Source organism: Lepisosteus oculatus, chromosome 3, assembly GCF_040954835.1.
Source record: "Lepisosteus oculatus isolate fLepOcu1 chromosome 3, fLepOcu1.hap2, whole genome shotgun sequence".
Taxonomy (NCBI): domain Eukaryota; kingdom Metazoa; phylum Chordata; class Actinopteri; order Semionotiformes; family Lepisosteidae; genus Lepisosteus; species Lepisosteus oculatus.
The window spans coordinates 49,085,160-49,102,916 of NC_090698.1; the positions used below are offsets into that span (position 1 = coordinate 49,085,160).

The 17,757-nt window shown below is 37.0% G+C and overlaps 1 protein-coding gene across 1 annotated transcript in view; it reads right to left on the minus strand.

Annotated features, from left to right (window-relative positions):
* plcxd3 (phosphatidylinositol-specific phospholipase C, X domain containing 3) overlaps positions 1 to 17,172 on the minus strand; it is a 34,912-nt gene extending 17,740 nt beyond the window's left edge. Inside the window, exon 1 of the mRNA XM_006626822.3 lies at positions 16,545 to 17,172. Coding sequence (XP_006626885.1) covers positions 16,545 to 16,647 — 103 coding nt within the window. The 5' untranslated portion in view covers positions 16,648 to 17,172. The remainder of the gene's footprint in view (positions 1 to 16,544) is intronic.
* Positions 17,173 to 17,757: the final 585 nt, after the last annotated feature.

Below are 17,757 nucleotides of genomic sequence, written 5' to 3' on the forward strand. Positions count from 1 at the left end.
TACTTGACTGGGATTTATGTGATTTAGTGCTTTCACTGTTATTTGAAGCAGTATTGCAATTTATAACATTCCTGCTTCATTTCCAGTTAACCTGACTGACACGGTTTGTGGCTGTAAAAATTACATGTGCATGTTTCACTTTCATTTAATCTCATCCACTTCTCAAAGAAAAAGAAATTTGAAAGTTATGATTTTTTTCTCACTTACAATAAAAGGTGGTTTTACATCTTTTGCAAATAAAAATGTTACTATAACCTGGAGTACTTTTTATGTGTGCTTTACCAGCTGGTTTGGAAGGTACTGTAATGCTATGAAGGGAATGTATTTATTCACCTTCTGCTGAAAAAAGGTTGCAAAGATGGCTGAAAATTTATTATTGCATAGTTCTATAAACTATGTTGTTCATTACTTTTCACAATTGGAAATTGTTCCGGAGTCACTGGTCCCTGGGGCTGCTTGAGTTATCTGTCTGCTGTTTTGTTGTGTAAAATTCATGACTGTTGGTTCTTTTCTCTTCTTATTTTAAACCCTGTGCTTGGGTAACTAAGAGAAATTAATCATTTAATTTATTATTGCATAGCTCAAAATATAATTTTGACAACTGTCAAAACACATAATTTTTTTGCATTCGTCGCAAAGCTGTTTCAGTATGGGCTTTGGACCACAGTACAGGAATTACAGTACATAGAGTAATAGGCTACATATACATCCAGTAAATGTAACTTGGCTAATCTATTTTTAGCATTCAATAGAAATAAATATTGCAGTAGCACTTTGTGGGTAATATATTTACACTAACTGTTTGTGGAAGAAACATTGGAAACCACTGTTGACAACAGATTTAAGCTTCTGTTTTATTAAGATCTTATATATCTATAAAATATACTGTATAATGTCTTCAGGACAGTTATTCACTTTTTGCTAAATGTTTTCTTTTAATTTTACTTGAAATCTTCTTCACTTTAAAGCATGATCTGTTCACTCTTCTTCTCCAATCCTGGATCACACTGGATAACATTAGTATAACAATCTTTCAAGAAACATCTGCTCTTCACGAAAGTATTATTTATTTAGCTAGATGCTTTTATCTAAAGCACTTGCACAGCTGGGCATTTTAGTGAAATAATGAGACTGTAAATACACAACAGCAATGTCCTTCTCAGGATTTGAGTTCACAACCTGCTATTGGAGCATGGTAGAGACCCTAATTTCTGAACTACTTGACTGGCTCATTTCAGCCTTATAGGTGAAGCTGAGAGTTAAAACAATGCAAAGGCATAATTAATTCAAGCAACATTTGGGACAGCCTTGATTAAATTAAGAAATGGCATTTGCCACTTACTGTTCCATACTGCAGGCTTATGACTTTATTGCTTGATGCGGAAAGGGAAGTTGTCTGAAAATATCACTCACTGAAAATTGTTTTCACAGCAGTTGATTAAAAGTTGTACAGTATGTGTCCTGTAAGACAGCTGTCACTGGCATTGCATTTCGTGAGGGGTAAGTAAAAAAGTTATGAAATAAAACCTAAACTTAGACTTTTCTAATAACAGTATACTTTTTTAAACAATTTGAAAAATGTGTTGTGACACTTTCAGTGAGTTCATTAAGTATTCAGCAAATTAATCTTAATAAAGAAGTAATAGTAAGCATCGCTAATGATAACTACAGATTAGAGTCCTAGTGAGCCTAGTCTATGGGGCATCAAGAAAGTTGGGTTCAGCTCCACAGAACCATCAAACCTTAGCATGTAAGATATAGATATTCACTAGACATCTAATGAATAAAATTAGCAAATATGAAAGGAAAGTTTAAAAGACAGCTTACATGTTTGAGTGGTGAAAAACGATTTGTAGTACCTTTCATCATTATGGCCTCATTCTAAAACTGTTGAGTTTTTCTTTTCTCAATTTGTATTTTATGTAAGATACATACTGTACATAAGTGTCTGCTATCTTATTATGAGTATCCCATGGTTCTCAGGAGGGCAGATTGCTAAAAATCCAGTAAATTAATAAAACCCATGCTGGGTTTTATGGAGCAGAGCCTTAAGGAATGTCACATTAGCTGCATCAACCTTCTACTGGTAAAGCGATAAAAAGACACAACACATCTGTAGGATGGCTATAAAAATGGGACACAACAGTCTAACCTTGTAAAAAAAAGAAATGACTACAAACATAAAAATGAAAAATGCACACTGAGACAAACAACAAAGCCTAATAAGTCATTACACTACAGAACATTAGTTTACTGATGTCCTGCAGCCTTAGGAATCAATTTGACTAAAATTCAGTGTCATTGTCGCTGCCTGGGTCTGACAGGCACTATTCCAATTCAAAAAGCCTTAGTCGTTTGGCTGCCAGTTCTAGCACCACAGCATGTAAAATCTGCTAGTTTTTTTTCCCCCTCAGGCCCTGTGCAATCTAAGATTGGACCTGCTGTGACAGCCAATGAAGTTCAACAATAGGAAGAGCACAGAGAATGCTTGCCCTCTACCAGACCTCAGCAATTTTGTCTGATCTTTTCCTGTCTCACAACAGGCCATTCCAAGTCTAAAATGCCAGGGCGCCTGTTCAAGAAGCCTGCACTGTGTATGTATTTGTTAGTGCACAATCTGTCACGACTAACTTGCTTTATGTGTTGGCTGTCCTTATCTTGTGTTTTTCAACATCTGAAACTCCACTGTACCTCAGTGTAAAGCATAGCACTAATCTGCCTCTCTATCTAATTCTGAAGAAAATCAGAGGCCAACAAATGTAGATATTACAATAATACCAAAGGAATTCATGTCAATGCAGGATGAAAAGAGAAGAAAGACCCTACCGTAATTTAAATCAACAACCTTTCAAGAAATACAATATGGCAACTTCACTGTATTAAAGACACGAGGGGACATTTCTGAGCAGGTGTTTACCAGGGCTAAAGATTTGTGAGTGTTTTTTAACTTTCTTGACAAGAGTGTACAATAGATGTGTCCGACGCAGCTCAGGTTTGGGTTTTCTTAAGACATTTAATGACAATTTTGAAGTCACACAATAACTGTCATGTGGAACTTTAGGGGTCATATAACAGGATAAAAGGTTATGATTTATCTGAGGTGCAGGTGCAGGCTGGCCTGGGAGCAGATGACTGGATGGTACACCAGGTTTGATCAGCTGCTGGAGTAGACTTAGTTCCTTAGTCAAAAAAATGCCAGAAATGTGTGTTTCACCTTTTTCAAACCTATTATTTGCAAAGTGCCTGAAGTGTCTGAGCAACTCAATTAATGGACTTGCAGTGTTACTCAGTTTTAACAGGGTTTCCCCTCCAAGACATCTACATGCAAATCAGTGCATAAATACTCAGTCATAAGAATGCATACATGAAACACATCCACTGTGCTCTCCTTTCAGAAGTGACTTCACATGTGAACTGGATTTAATCTCGAAGAAACGAACAACTTGCCCTCAGAGGAAACCCACATGACCCTTGCTTGCAGGATTTGTTGCAGTTGTGAGTCAGTCAGCTTGCAAACACATCCACTGTGCTCTCCTTTCAGAAGTGACTTCACATGTGAACTGGATTTAATCTCGAAGAAACGAACAACTTGCCCCTCAGAGGAAACCCACATGACCCTTGCTTGCAGGATTTGTTGCAGTTGTGAGTCAGTCAGCTTACAAAAGCAGAATTACTTTGTACTAAATAAAGAGCAAAATTTACTTTCGAATACATTACTTTTTACACTACACTTACTTTTGAATCACTACACTTACTTTTGAATACTTGGAGATAAAACGTGTTTTGTGGCTCAATCATATTTTAGCAGTATGGCCAAAACGGATACTATTTAAGTGCTAACTTCATTCGGGCAAATGACAGAAGTAGGTCAATTCAACATTACCACTTTGAGTGAACAGCTGAGTTATGCTGAGTTGGCCTGTCAGCTTCTCACCTGGTGACTAGCCTTCTAGTGTACGAGATGTATCCACTACTGTTTGAAGTACAGAATGTAATGAGGAATAATGAGGTACTTTATTAGTATTTTGTATATAAAGAAACATGTTCGTGCTCAAGAGGCATTACATACAAATGAACTTCCATGTAATAAATCCTTTTATGATTCCATAAAGATCCCTTTAACAAATGCGTTGCTTTAATATTTTAACAATGCCACAAGAAGAGGAAGCAACCACAATCCACACTGGTACAGTACGAGATGGCTGTGTTGTAACATGTCTTAGGGTGCAGGGGTCACCAATGCACAGTAACCGTGACCACCTTGTGTCCCGAAGCATGCCTGAAGCCCATTAGGCATCAACCGAGACTTATGGGAGAGCTGTACAATGTTGCTGCAGGGAATAGCATTACTTTCTTGTTCCAGCTAACACTGATGTTTTGATAAGGACCTGGTCATAATAATGTCTACAAGAGTACAGGCACAAATATGAATGTTGTCCTTGGGGTGTTCTGAACCTTCTGTGGGTCTGTTTTTTGGACTAGCATTACTAGTTATCCTAACAGTCAAACAGATGAGAGACAGTTGCTGGGTTGACATTAAGTTGACGTGCAAGTCACTACTGCAACATTCAAGCATTAATTATCCCAAGAACCTGGCTCACCTCTGTATTCATTATTTGTGACATCTATTGCACTGTTTTTATAACAATGGAAAGAGCACAATAGCAATAACAAGAGTTTATACAGTATAGTGCTGATTGTCCCAATGAAATGGTTTAGAGATGTATTATATATTATTAATAAGTCATTGTGTTTCTATAACCTCTCTGCATGCAACAAAATCTGAGAAGAAAGTTTGTGTTGTATTGTGTGAAACAAAGTTGTGTAAGGTTCTTATAATCAAATACCATTAGATTTACAGTAGGATATTTCACATAAAACGTCTTTAGCTGTGTAGAATTGTATACAACACATTCACAGACATACAGTAATTCATTCTGTTAGTTGAATTTGTTTTAGATTTTACAAGAACAATACTCAGGTAGTCTTACATGTTGCATTATTTTACTGTACAGTATATTACTATATAACCTCATCTACAAAAAGAGGTAACTTTGTCCCTTTCAAAACTACTGATTTGTGAAATGCGATTTAGTTTAATATTCACAAGCTCTTTGGATTTGCATTTCAGTTTGTAGTCTGTTCTGTTTAATATAGATAAGAATATTATTTGCCACACACCTTGCAGATCAAATATGATGCAGAGCCTAGTTTCATGGACATTGTTAGTTATTTTGTTGTTAGTCAAGATTTTTTTGTCATGAAACAGAAAACTCTGGAAAAGTACCGACTACTGTGAAGCAACATCAGCCGCAGGCTGGCCTGCCACCACGTCTTTCCGAAGAAATCAGCTGACGGCACTTCACAAGGCAGACATCTGCAGTAACACCCAACAGCAAGGACAGTCACACCAGCTGCGCAAAGGCTCCCTGACAGGTGGAGACTCATTACAAAGAAATTGATTAAGGTCTTATGTAAGGTCTGTGTTCTTTTTAAATTGGCTAAAAGGTGACTTTAAAATGGTGCTAGTTCCTACTCTGAAACAATATCTTCTATTGTGCATTGTAATGTAATGTTTATTTATAAAATATATATACTGTAAGGGATATGAAACACTGAAGACATTAGAACACCCTTATTAAGTGTGGCACATAGCTTTTTGCACATTGACTTTCCCTGTGTTTGTTTTCCTTGTTTCCTCTCCTCTTGTTGTGTGTCTGCAGCAGTGTGGACTGGTGGGTGTGGCTCTGTGGTTTTCTGTGGCTGTGGCTCCTTGTTAGCTGAAGCTGAATGAAAATTTGACATTTATTTTGGTACATTTACTATACACAATGGTCACGTGTTTCTAAAATGCTCTATTTTTTCTCCTATGTATTACATTTGTTATTTATTTCTTCAGAATGCAGCTTGCCTCTTACTGAACAATCTTCTGCTGTTCCAAAAAGCTACTACTGGTAAATGGCAATAAAGTATCACAATAGAAATTGATCTATACTGTCCTGTATATGTTTGAACTTGATTACTTTTAAATATGGTGTTCCTTTTTCTGAACTAATATTCACAAAAAAGGGCATTCATATTTTTAAATCTCTATTTGAAGTGAAATTATTTGTAAATATAAAACAAACATTAAAAATATGGACAAAATAAAAAAAACACAGGATAACTGTTCAGTCATGAGAATGTGGCACTAGTCCCAGTTGAATGATTCAATTTTTTATTGGTATGGTTTTTAAGTTGTTGAGAAAAAAATGATTTAATTTAGTTTTCTTTTGGCAGTGTTAATCTGGATTTTAGGACTGCAAAAACCAAACCAAACCAAATAAACAATGAACGGCATACAGAGATTGTGTGAACTCAACCACTTTTTGCAATCAAATATACAGTAAAATGCTGCTACAAACAAGTATTACCTATCATGGAACAGAAATTTCTAAATCTCTTCATTGGACGATGCTTGTCTATTTTTATGCAGTGTACCTTATGTCTGATCTAACAGTTTCCCCCTCCTCCACAATCACCTCCCTCTAGGCAAACTGAGAATGATTGCTTTAAACAGGATAAGTTCAGTTCTCACAGCATTGTAAAGGCTGGTATCCTTACAGAACACCAGAGCATTGCTTGTAGGGATTGTTTTAGGGGGTAAAGTTCTGATTTTTTCCCCTTAAGAAGCCTAGCAAATACTGAAGTCTGCCTTTTACATCTTTTTTCTTGATACCTAACTGTAAAACTAACATATTTCTGCCTCAAACACATGTGTAGCTTATGATAGTTCTCGTTGTTACTTCTGGAATGGGATTTTTAATCTCCAGTGACCTCAATGATGGGTAATATTTTGCTATACCAAAGAAAAATTTGCATGGCTTTGATTCTTAGACTTCCCGTTGATGTCACTATCCTATTGATGTAACATTGGCAATTTACAACATTTTAATTTACTGTAACAATCAGAAATCGTAATGGTAAATTGTCAGATTACATGATAGCTTTTATAAACCAATCAAACATAATAATTTACAGTCACTCACGTTCTAAATATGCAGTTCTACAATTTATTGATCTATTACCAAAATATGCATAAAAGACAACAAACCTGATAGAATATATCTGGAAAACAATCTGCTGTAATACAAATGGCTTATCATTCACTTAGCAATTTCAAGGAGAATAGTTAATAACTTCAGAATTAAAATACATTGACTATACATTGACCATAACTAACAAGTTATGGTCTACTGTACCTCTTATTTTTTATCAGTCTCAAATAATGATACCACATTTATATTCTCAGTTACAAGTAAATATCATGAACCAAACATCAAATGTGTTTGGAATAATTGTTCAACTACTATAATAGTTCTCGAGAATAATAATGTGAATTAAGACGTTATTGTATATACTTAATGATCTGCTGGCCAAATGTCCCTGGTGAGTTAAACTTCCCGTAGAGAGAACAGAGCACACTGAATTGGTCCGTGGTCTGACCTGGCAGCTGTCTGCTCTGTCCTGGGAGTGTCCCAGTGCTAGAGTGGAGAGTGTTCAGCATCGATGTTGGTTCCTCAGGTAGCTCTGCCACCACGGCTGACCTTCAGTCTTGAAAAGGTGTATTTAGGACAGTTTTTGCACAGTTGTCTTCTTGGGGTCGACCCGCAAGGTAGACAGGTGGGAGAATTCAGGATATTTAGGATGTTGACTAAAAGAGTCCGACTGTCTTATTCCATTGATCAGGCAATGCGAACCTAAGATTGCTTATTCCACACAAATAATTCTTTCCTTAACTAACTCACTGCTGTATAAAAAGAATGCTGTATTTTGCACCTTTTGTGTACTTTTTCATATCAATCCTTTGTAAAAAAGGAGCCCCTTTTCAGTTGTAGGATTGAGTGATACAGTATACAGTAACATTTAATGTACTTAATTTAATTTGACGTACAAGTATAGTGTTGTGCAAAATAAAAAGCCCTTTAAAAATTAATAGTTTTGGAATCTACGAACTATGAAGAACTACTAAATACCTCCTGAAACATGATACAACTAAAAATATAAGAAATGTCGATAGGGAGTTTTAAAATAGAGTATCATATCTACCTTAAAAACTATGTTCTTAATTTATAATATATGTGCATGTACAGTATCTAGTATATACACATCCAAACACTATTTTTAGATGTCTTCCTACCAGCTGAACAGTACATAAATACCTTTGTCCTTTGTTGCAGATATTAACTACCCCGTTACATTTTCAAGAAGCTTATATTACATATAGATATTTAGAGGGAGGCCAGAAAACAAAAACCTACAGCATCCTGATCTCAAAATAATGATAGCATTCAAGTCTGTTAATAACAGAGGCACAACTGCTTTGTGCAGACCAGCTGCAGCAATTAAGAAGTCTGTTGTGAAAAACAGCAGTCCATAAACAAAAGCTTTCCATTCTGAACTATAATATTAGCTTTGGTGGATACATTAAAATCAGTAAGATCAAAACCTGAATTTGTGGTCATTTTGTAAAAATTAAATTGCTGAAACATCCTGGATTTGTTAGATGTGTTGGACAACTCTATGCTCATTTCAAAATAAATCTTGCTTGCGAATTCTTGAAAGATAGACAAGTGGGGATAACTGGGGTGCATTTAAAAAAAAATAGAATGAACAGCTGTGTTTGTTACAGCCATCCATTTTGCAATTGGCAGGTGTGTGTTTTTCACATCTCAGCTCACAGCTACGAACCCCTTTAGCAGCACACAGTCAAGCTGTTTCTCTTTAATGGTCAGTGCCTATTGAAGGTGATACAAGTCTGTTGCCAAGGGCGCCTCAGGGGTCGCTATTTTTCTGCGAACTGAGAAATGTTCACCCTGGCTGAATCCGACCATTAGCAGCGCTCAGGTAATTGTACTGTACACTGCCACAAGTTTTAAGGTCTGGAGAATTCTGGTCACAATCAACTAGCAACACTATCCAGCTGACCCAGATCATAGCAGCAACCTGTTCTTGGTCAAGTGCCACTTGCACTACATTTCTAATGAACCTGAAAGTGTTAAAGTTTCAGACAGACATTATAGTTATGCAGTATACAGAGAGTAAAAGAAGTGTGTATTTCTTTTGTACCTCTTCAGAATGCAAAACATGTTCTGATACTGATCCAGAAACTTGAGAACTTTTACTTGAAAGTAAAAAAAAATAAGTTCCCTACCCAAGATTATTTTTTTCTTATATGTTGTTGTGTTAAGATGCACTTGCTTCTTTTTATACTGGGGGAACACAAGATATACTGTATGTCAGATACAGTGTCACACTCGTAGGGTTAAAGTACAGGAATGTATCTTGAGGTTCATTATCAATAGCCCCAGTAAACATATATTCTTCTAATAAATTAAAAACAATAAAGTCAAGAGGATTCATCTATTCCTTAACCTGTACCTGTTTTTGTAATATTAGTTTATTGTATTTTCCACCGGTAGAGTACTTCAAGAAGGCTGGAGGCTTCAGTAAATGTTAAGCACATTTTGTCAGTTAAATCTATTTGAAGGAGTATTTATGTACTTCAACTAGAATGGAGAAACAAATGGAACATGTACGGTGTAGGTCTGTTCCATGCAATATGTTCTATGGAGTTCTGCCATTACTCCCCGAGATAATATTTTTTCACAATATGTTGATTATAAACACTAGGACAAGAATCTTTTTTACATATGCTAGCACTCTACACATTTTATCATAATAAATACCATATTTTAAAATCTTTAGGATATCATCAGCCTTTGAACTTTGTGGAAATTAAATGAAAAGGTGCAGAAGAGGCTCCTACAGGAAGTTGCTCAGCCAGCAGAGAAGCCAGGCTGGGAAGCCAGGCTGAGTCTTGCAGCTTGATTAGGCCTGCGCTAAGAAGTACATCCACTGTTATTTTTTAATTCCCTAAATGAAGACACAGAAGGCTGGGGGTGGGCTTTAGTTGGATATGGTTTCCATCGCCTTGAAGTACAGCAGTAACTCCTGGGACCATTCTGGCGCCTACAAGCTTGTACCAATGATTGTGAGAGACATGTCACCCAACCAGTTGACTGTAACACATGAGAGCACATCATGGGATTAGTGGAATTAGACAGTTGGTCATTGAATGTGTCCAAAGGTTCTCATTGCTTCTATACTGTCCAAAGATTTTTTTTAGTCTATTGCTGACCTCTTACTCCTAGCTGTATGTCTTCTTCTACAGTTTCCAACATCTCTTATTACACTTGATAACGTTCACGTTTATATCAGCTCTCATTTAATCTGTCTTCCTGTTCCTGGATAACTTCCTGTCTGTTCTGTTTGTAAACTTGTCTAGAAGTTCCAATATACTTTCTTAAATACTGACTTCACTTTGTTGCTGTGACTGCAACCTTGAAATTTCCCACACCATTGCCATTTTAAGATCTCTTATCTCTTATTTCCCACCCCAACCTTCAGGATATCGTTGAATTTTCTTTGCCTCCATTTGTACTGTATGTACAAATACAGTACAGTACAGAGTCATGCCCTCTGCAGCCAGAGGATGCTCCTACTCTGTCCTGTCCCTAGTTTCCTGTGCTTTGCTGTCCTTCTGGTGTCTCTCTCTCTCTGGGGCTATATATTTCCGGGTCACTGATTCACCTTCGCTCAGCATTGACGTTCGGATGTCCTGAGACCCGCCTAGCATCCAGGTCGCCCCACGTCCGCTGCCTGAGGGCATTGGTTTCTATACAACTCCTGAACTGCTGAGCCTGGGCTAATCCCCCGTTCCGCCACTACGCATAGGGTCTTTTTCCGCTCTCCTGCCTCTCCATGGTTCGTCCCTTCCGACCTTTGTGACAGTATGTCTGTTTTGTACTGTACGTCTCCCTTTGGAACAACAGTTCCCCTGCCACATTCTCCTTGTTTTATTTCTTTTCACTGGACATTGTTCATTTTTCATGAACTCTAGACTTTCTCACCTCCTTCTCCATCCCCATCTTTCTCTTGGGCAACCAGCATTCATCAATTCATTGCCAACTGCTGAATGCTGCAAATGATTCTTCCATCTATTCTTTATCCTTCTGTCTATCTCTTCACCTCCTACTCACAGAAGTTGGCTGCTAACTGGACTAAATCGGCTCCAAGAATGGCTCTCCTCTCCCTGTCATTCTCCTTATGTTTTCTAATCAATTCCTCATTTCCTTTTTCCTCCCCCTCCCCCCTACCCACTGGACTCCCTTTTCTGTCTTCATTTACCTAAACTCTTGACTCTTACTCCTACCTACCTCTTTTTATCCTTTCATCTCTTTCTGAAGCTGGTCTCTAATCTCTGCTCCTGGGGTACAAGCTGGAATCTGGATCCCTGAGGATGTTAATAAGACGTGCGCTTAAGAATTCCCGCACACATAACTCTTGAACACAGCTCTAAAACAACAAATAACCCTTAAAGAATGTGATATGTAATTATAAAGCATTAATTGTTACAGTAGACCTGCTTTTGATTTATTTGGTTTTCATTTATATAGTGTTCTTGGTACTAAGAATTCCTTATTTCTATTATGCCCTCTTCTTCCACTTAATCACCGAAGGAATAATGGATCTGTCCTTGCCCATCTTTACCTTTACAGTTTTCCCCACATCTCTAGCTAATTGGTCATGGATTCAGTCAAACTGCTTCAACCTAAAAGTACCTGTTCAACTTCTTCTTTACCCTGATCACAGTATCTTCATTTCTCTTGAATCGCCCACCTTCTTTGCTTACTCTTCTCTCAAGGGTCTTCATTTCTTTCTTATTATTTTTGTTTTGAGCACAACTTCACAACCACACCACTTACTTTAGCTTCTAATTGAACAAAAAGAGAAAGTTGTTTCCCACTTTTTGTCAGTGTTATTTCAATGTCATTCTATAACCTTGTAACTAAAAATGGAAATAATCACTCACAGGTCTGCTTTCAAACTATTAGCAAATGACAAAGGGGATAAATATTTGATATTGTGCCTTGCTTGTTTCAGTAACAAAAATACCCCAATCATTTTAAATCATCAGATTTTGAATACCTACTATATGTTGGATTTCTGTGTTTTATTTTCAATTCCAGATAAGGTCATCATGTTCTGATGAGCAAGGATGAGTTTTAACATGTAGAGCCATGATTCTTTTTTGTATTTCAGGTACATCTAGGAAAATGTGAAAGTTTGCTTTCCCTGTTCAGGGGCAACTTACAAGAATTCTAAATTAGCATTTTCTGGTTGATTAAGGATAATGAATTATAATGACTTCAGCTGGAAGTCAGCTTTTCAGAGTTACTGTACTTCTGAGAAGCTGAACCACAGGGGACACTTTTGCCACACATGATACACTTTACATGACATAACAAGGAAATGTGATGCCTAAATTAGGATTCTAACAATTAAATTTCTCCAGGATTGAAAGTGAATACTGTAGGCAATGTTCCATTTCCAGTATTTCCTACATTTCATATCACCAATATTAATAACTGGATGGAAATGCCAAAATTGAAAAATACATGTACCATTCTATAAAAACCTACTGTATGTAGGAGAGCTAGTTTGGACACAGTGATGACATCGCCCTTTCTGCACGTAGGGAGGTCTCATTTAGCTCATGCGGATGGTTCTCTGTTATGTTATGCCGGAGACCCAGGTTCGAGCCCAGGTGTTGTGGGACAAACCAGCAGCGTGGAGCAGCAAGGGTACGAGTTTAAAGAAATCCACTGTAATCCAAGGTAACCAGCTACAATAACAAATATTTGCTTCCCATCAGGTTTTCTACCTTTAAGCACTTCACCAAAGTAAAATAATATTATTTACTCTGATTATTAATTATGCAGCTCAAACCGATTACCTTGTTTAGGTATGTTATGAGAGGGTGCAATATTGTTATAAGCAATATTTACTTCTATAAACAATATTTATTGGACTTCTTGTTTCAGTATTGAATCACAAAAAAGGGGACAAGAAACATGCACTGATTTTTTTGCACATTATGTGTTTTCAGAACACATATCCACTGTTTGCAGAGCAAAGGCACAGAGATTCCCATTATGAATGACATTGTTGCAATGCCAAAGATCACTGACAACAGAAAATAAACCCTAATAGGAACTCTGCTATATGTGAAATCACTAGGACATTCAGGGATGGTATACCTACATTCACTAGGTGTCAGCCTAGTAAACTTTCAAACTTTCCTTGGGAGAAAACTACAATGATCTTTGCATTCAAAGGTTTCCAGGTGTCTCTCTTTCAAAGAGATGGTCAACTGCTGTACATTAAATGACCACAAGTGGGATTAGTACATTCAGAGGAACCACTTAATGAATCCCTTTTATGCAGCAGCAACTACTGTATAAATGCAAATACAAACAGATGCAGTACCAAAAGCCCTAATGACCATTGAGGCCATAAGGTTAGTCAGAGCTGCTGGTATTGCAAGCAGGAAACCCCTAAAGTGGTCATGTCTTTACCATAGCAGAATGATGATTACTCCCATCACAGCAAGAGTGATTCAGCTTGTTCTGCTTCAGTCTAGAATTAACGTCGGGCACTGCACCACCAAATCTACACCCAGTCAAGCACCTTCTTAAGCATGCAACACATACATCAGTGTGAGCCTCTGTCAAATAACATCATTGACCTGACAGCTGCTGTACGGGAGCATCCCTGTGAATCATGTGCATTGTCTGTTACAGTATTTGCGTGTTCTCATTTATGTAAGTATTGTACAAAAGAAAGGTTACAAATGAGAAGAAGATCATCTGTCCTGATTAGTAAATAGTAACTAATCTGAGAATTTCATTCGGGTGATTCTGATAAGAAATCGGGATATCAACTTCAACCACATGGATGGGTAGCTCGTTACATACTCGCACTACCATTTGGGTAAAGAAGTACCTCCTGTTCTTTGTTTTAAATACACCTCCATGTATGTGGTGTCCACTTATGTCCTCTGGTTTGTGTAGGCTTTGTCAAAGCCTTTGAGGATTTTGAATACTTGTACCATGTCCCCTCATAATCTTCTTTGTTAAAGACTAGAAAGTTTCTGTTTCTTCAACCTGTCATCACATTAAGTCTCAGCATGAACAGTACATGATTGCTCTTCTCTGGATTGATTCTACAGCAGCAATATATTTCCTATCATATGGTGACCAACATTGTGTACAATATTTTAACAGACAAACTGGTATCAGTAATGGACTCGAAGTAATGGACAAACCACTTATCACTTATGTGCAGTAGGTGTATTTGGCTTGAATATATTGCGGCATATACAGTACAGTACATCTCCCAATACAAATACGAAAATCCAGAACTTCACAGTACAGAATAACATTCCTTCAAAATTTTTCCTTGAGTACATGGTGGCAAGCCTAAAGCACTGCAGTTGGGAATGTGTCTTTTAATCATACTGTATGTGGTTAAAAGTTTGGAAAATGGTAATGTTCCAAAATAAGCAAATCTGTTGCTTTCTCTGTTTTTTCTAAGTTAAAAAGAAGCTGCTGTTGTGCTGAACAGTAAGTAATCATGTATAAAGAGAAGGAAAGAGAAGGGTGGATGTGAATGAAGCATTCCTAGCTTAGCCATGCCAGGGATGAATGCAGAAGGAATAAATGGCTTTTTAGGCTGGGAATTTGGGATGCTGCTGTGAGACTTCTGTGAGAATGATGTAAGCGATTGTAGAAAGAGTACTATGAATGATTGACGTAAAGCAGCTGCTGAGAGGATGAATAATGGAGCCGTTCTGCTGCACAATTTTACTGCCTCCTGCTCCAACACTTGTTTAATATTTTGTTTACATCATTGATAACATTGGGCCAAATGTTGCTTACATCTGAGGCCAAAAAAAAGCATTCTAGACTACACAGATCTTAATACGTATCTTTAGGATGTTTCATTTAAAAGAAATGAACATATCATTTATTTCAATTATGATATTGTAAAATGCTGAAATTTTGAGAAGATTTTTTTTTTACTTAAAATGTATCAAATATACATACCTATTGAATTCCATTCTCAAAAGAGCAGCAAATTAATCTTTTTTAGAAGTGATGAGTCACAGTCAGCCATTTTATGTTAGGTGAAAAAAGATTGATTCATTGATTGGGAAGGTAATGTTTTCCATTCAAATTAGCTAATTATTGCTACACAATGAATATTTTGAATTCAGTCCAATCTCAACATAACGAAGGTGGGTTTTTTTTACATAATAGTATTCACAAGAAGGAAATACATTTTTAAAATCATTGTTACATCATTTTACTGTTCAACTGGGAGCATAAAAGTAGCAAAAACATATTTTCAATTTAATGATCAAAGTCAGAAAATAGAATGCCTTTGAATTTACTTTTTGCTACAATATCTAGAATTGTTTTAGGGTTTAGAGTGACAACAATCTCTCAGATGTCAATCTAAGTTGGCAGCATTCGTTTTCATATAAAAACGTACAGTATCAATACAGAAACTACTGTTGAAAATTAGTTGAACCTTCAGATGCATTTTCATGGCTTTTTACACAATCGTATGATTAAGATATCAGTATAACACCATTATAGTTCTATGTTTTACACTGTAGATCATTTCAAAACAAGACAAGTGTCAAGTTCAGAAAACTATAGCCGTGAAGCCCTGTGAAGTGTTAATAAAGCTAAACATAGCTAATCCTGGTTTGTCACATTAGTTTAGCATTGAGATATTTAATTGAACTGCTTGCATATTAAATCTAAATCACAGAAATTACATAACAGGAATAGATTAGTAGTTCCCAGTTGCATTTTTACAATACACGTCCCCGGTAAAATATATGCAATAAACCGGGAATAAATAAGAAACCACTAACTACACGCTCGAGCTGATTGTACATTGTGAAGAGTTAATTTTCGTGTTTCAAGTATATTGTCATTTTAATTTGTCTCCCTACAGAGGTTGTCCGAGCCTTTCTTCCCATTGAAACAGAGCACAAAATAGACGCTAACCCAGTGGCATTATCTCGAACTCCTGTTGCTTGCCGCCGATCTCCTCGGGCAGCATCAATCTTGATCGATGGACACTTTAAAATCCACTTCAATAGCAGCATAACCCTTGCACCTGCTTTTGCTTTTGTTCGTCTTAGCCCTCTGTCTCTGACATCAATAACCAATACAGAATCTAGTTTTCGTATTGATCAGCGCTAATTATAAATAATTATCTCCTGTCATTACGCACTATCAGCAAAGCAGTACAACGCAAAACAAATGATCATTATTATTATTTAAAGGCACATATCTTATCGATCTCAAGGCACTGCATGAGGCCGATTAAGGTCCAAAAACTCAATTTCTTAATCTCACTGTCACTACAATCCCTGAATTGTACAACTGAATTGATCTTCGAAGGCAGATATTTATTTTTCTTTATAATTTTTAGAGCAACTGGACGAATATGAATAGGTATAAGACCCGGTAAGCGGGTATATAATCTCAATGCTTTTACAAGTTAAACGGTAATATTATAACAGGTAAAAATGTATCTACTAGTCGCATCACTAAGAATAGACAAGAAGTGTTAGCACTCACCCGGGATTGCAAGGTTTGTTAAAGGGGTGCTGTGGATGTTCTCCGGTAAACTTGCCATCCAGTCTGCGAATCTGAGTTCGTTTTTCCCTTGAGATGAAGCCATCGCGCTCTTACCCGTACCTCGCTCACTCTGCCAGTTGTGTGTTGTGTGTTGTGTTTATTCCTCTTGCAAAGAGTTCACACCACACTACGAGTGGAGCCACACCCACAGGATGGCGCAGGCACATGCTAATTTCAAATTAAGCATCCTTATGCTCTTGCAATGCCCCTGTATACAGTTGTGCCCCCTAGAATATTCTGTCTGATACTGTACAGTATATCTTAAGATAGTTCAAAAAAGGATTGTTAGAGCCGTTTCAGCTAAAATCTTCGTTTTAATTCTACAATTCATGTGCACATGGATTCACAGGTTTCAATTTACGACTGCTCATATTCATTTGGGGAGATGAGAAAAAAAATCCGAAACCTTCTCCTTTTACATTGCTACCGTACAGTATATACTGTACAGTACACGATTTTCTTAAAAGTAATTGATATGACAGCCGGTTACTCGTAACGTACTTCAAGTGAAAATGGTCTATAAAACTCATTTCGTAAAAAAGGAGGAGTTCTAGAAGCTGGTAGGGTTTGATGTTGGCAACCAGTCTTTAATCATTTTTTATTGTAACATCTGAACTGACGCGGGTTGAATAATTTGCTTTGATCGGAGCACGGTTCAAACAATGAGCGCTAGTCTCTCTACCACGTTACTGGCGCTGTCCTTTAGAGGTAGTGCTGAATTTTACGGACAACGCATTGCCAAACACTTTGTAGTTTATTTTTGCATCATATGTTTTTGACAGGGCAGAGTGCAGTATTATGGTATATCATAAAAACGTTTTGTATTCCTTAAACCCTCCCCCTGTTGATAAAGAGAATAATTCTCCAGGCGCTTTAAATGTGGCTTTCCCAAATGATCAAATTCCTGGATTATCCGGGCGCTCAATTCCCGGTACTGTTCACCTGGTGAGATTGGGTTTCAAGCGCTTCCGTTGACAGATTTTTTTTTTATTTTGAAAACGCAAAATGATTATTTTTATACCAACACTCATCGGTTTTATTTCTGTTAGTATTAAGTCATGCAATCTATCAATACAGTACATATATGTCCAGAATACATTTATACACATTGGGCACAGCATAGTGTAGGTTTTTGTGAGAAATATTCATCTCA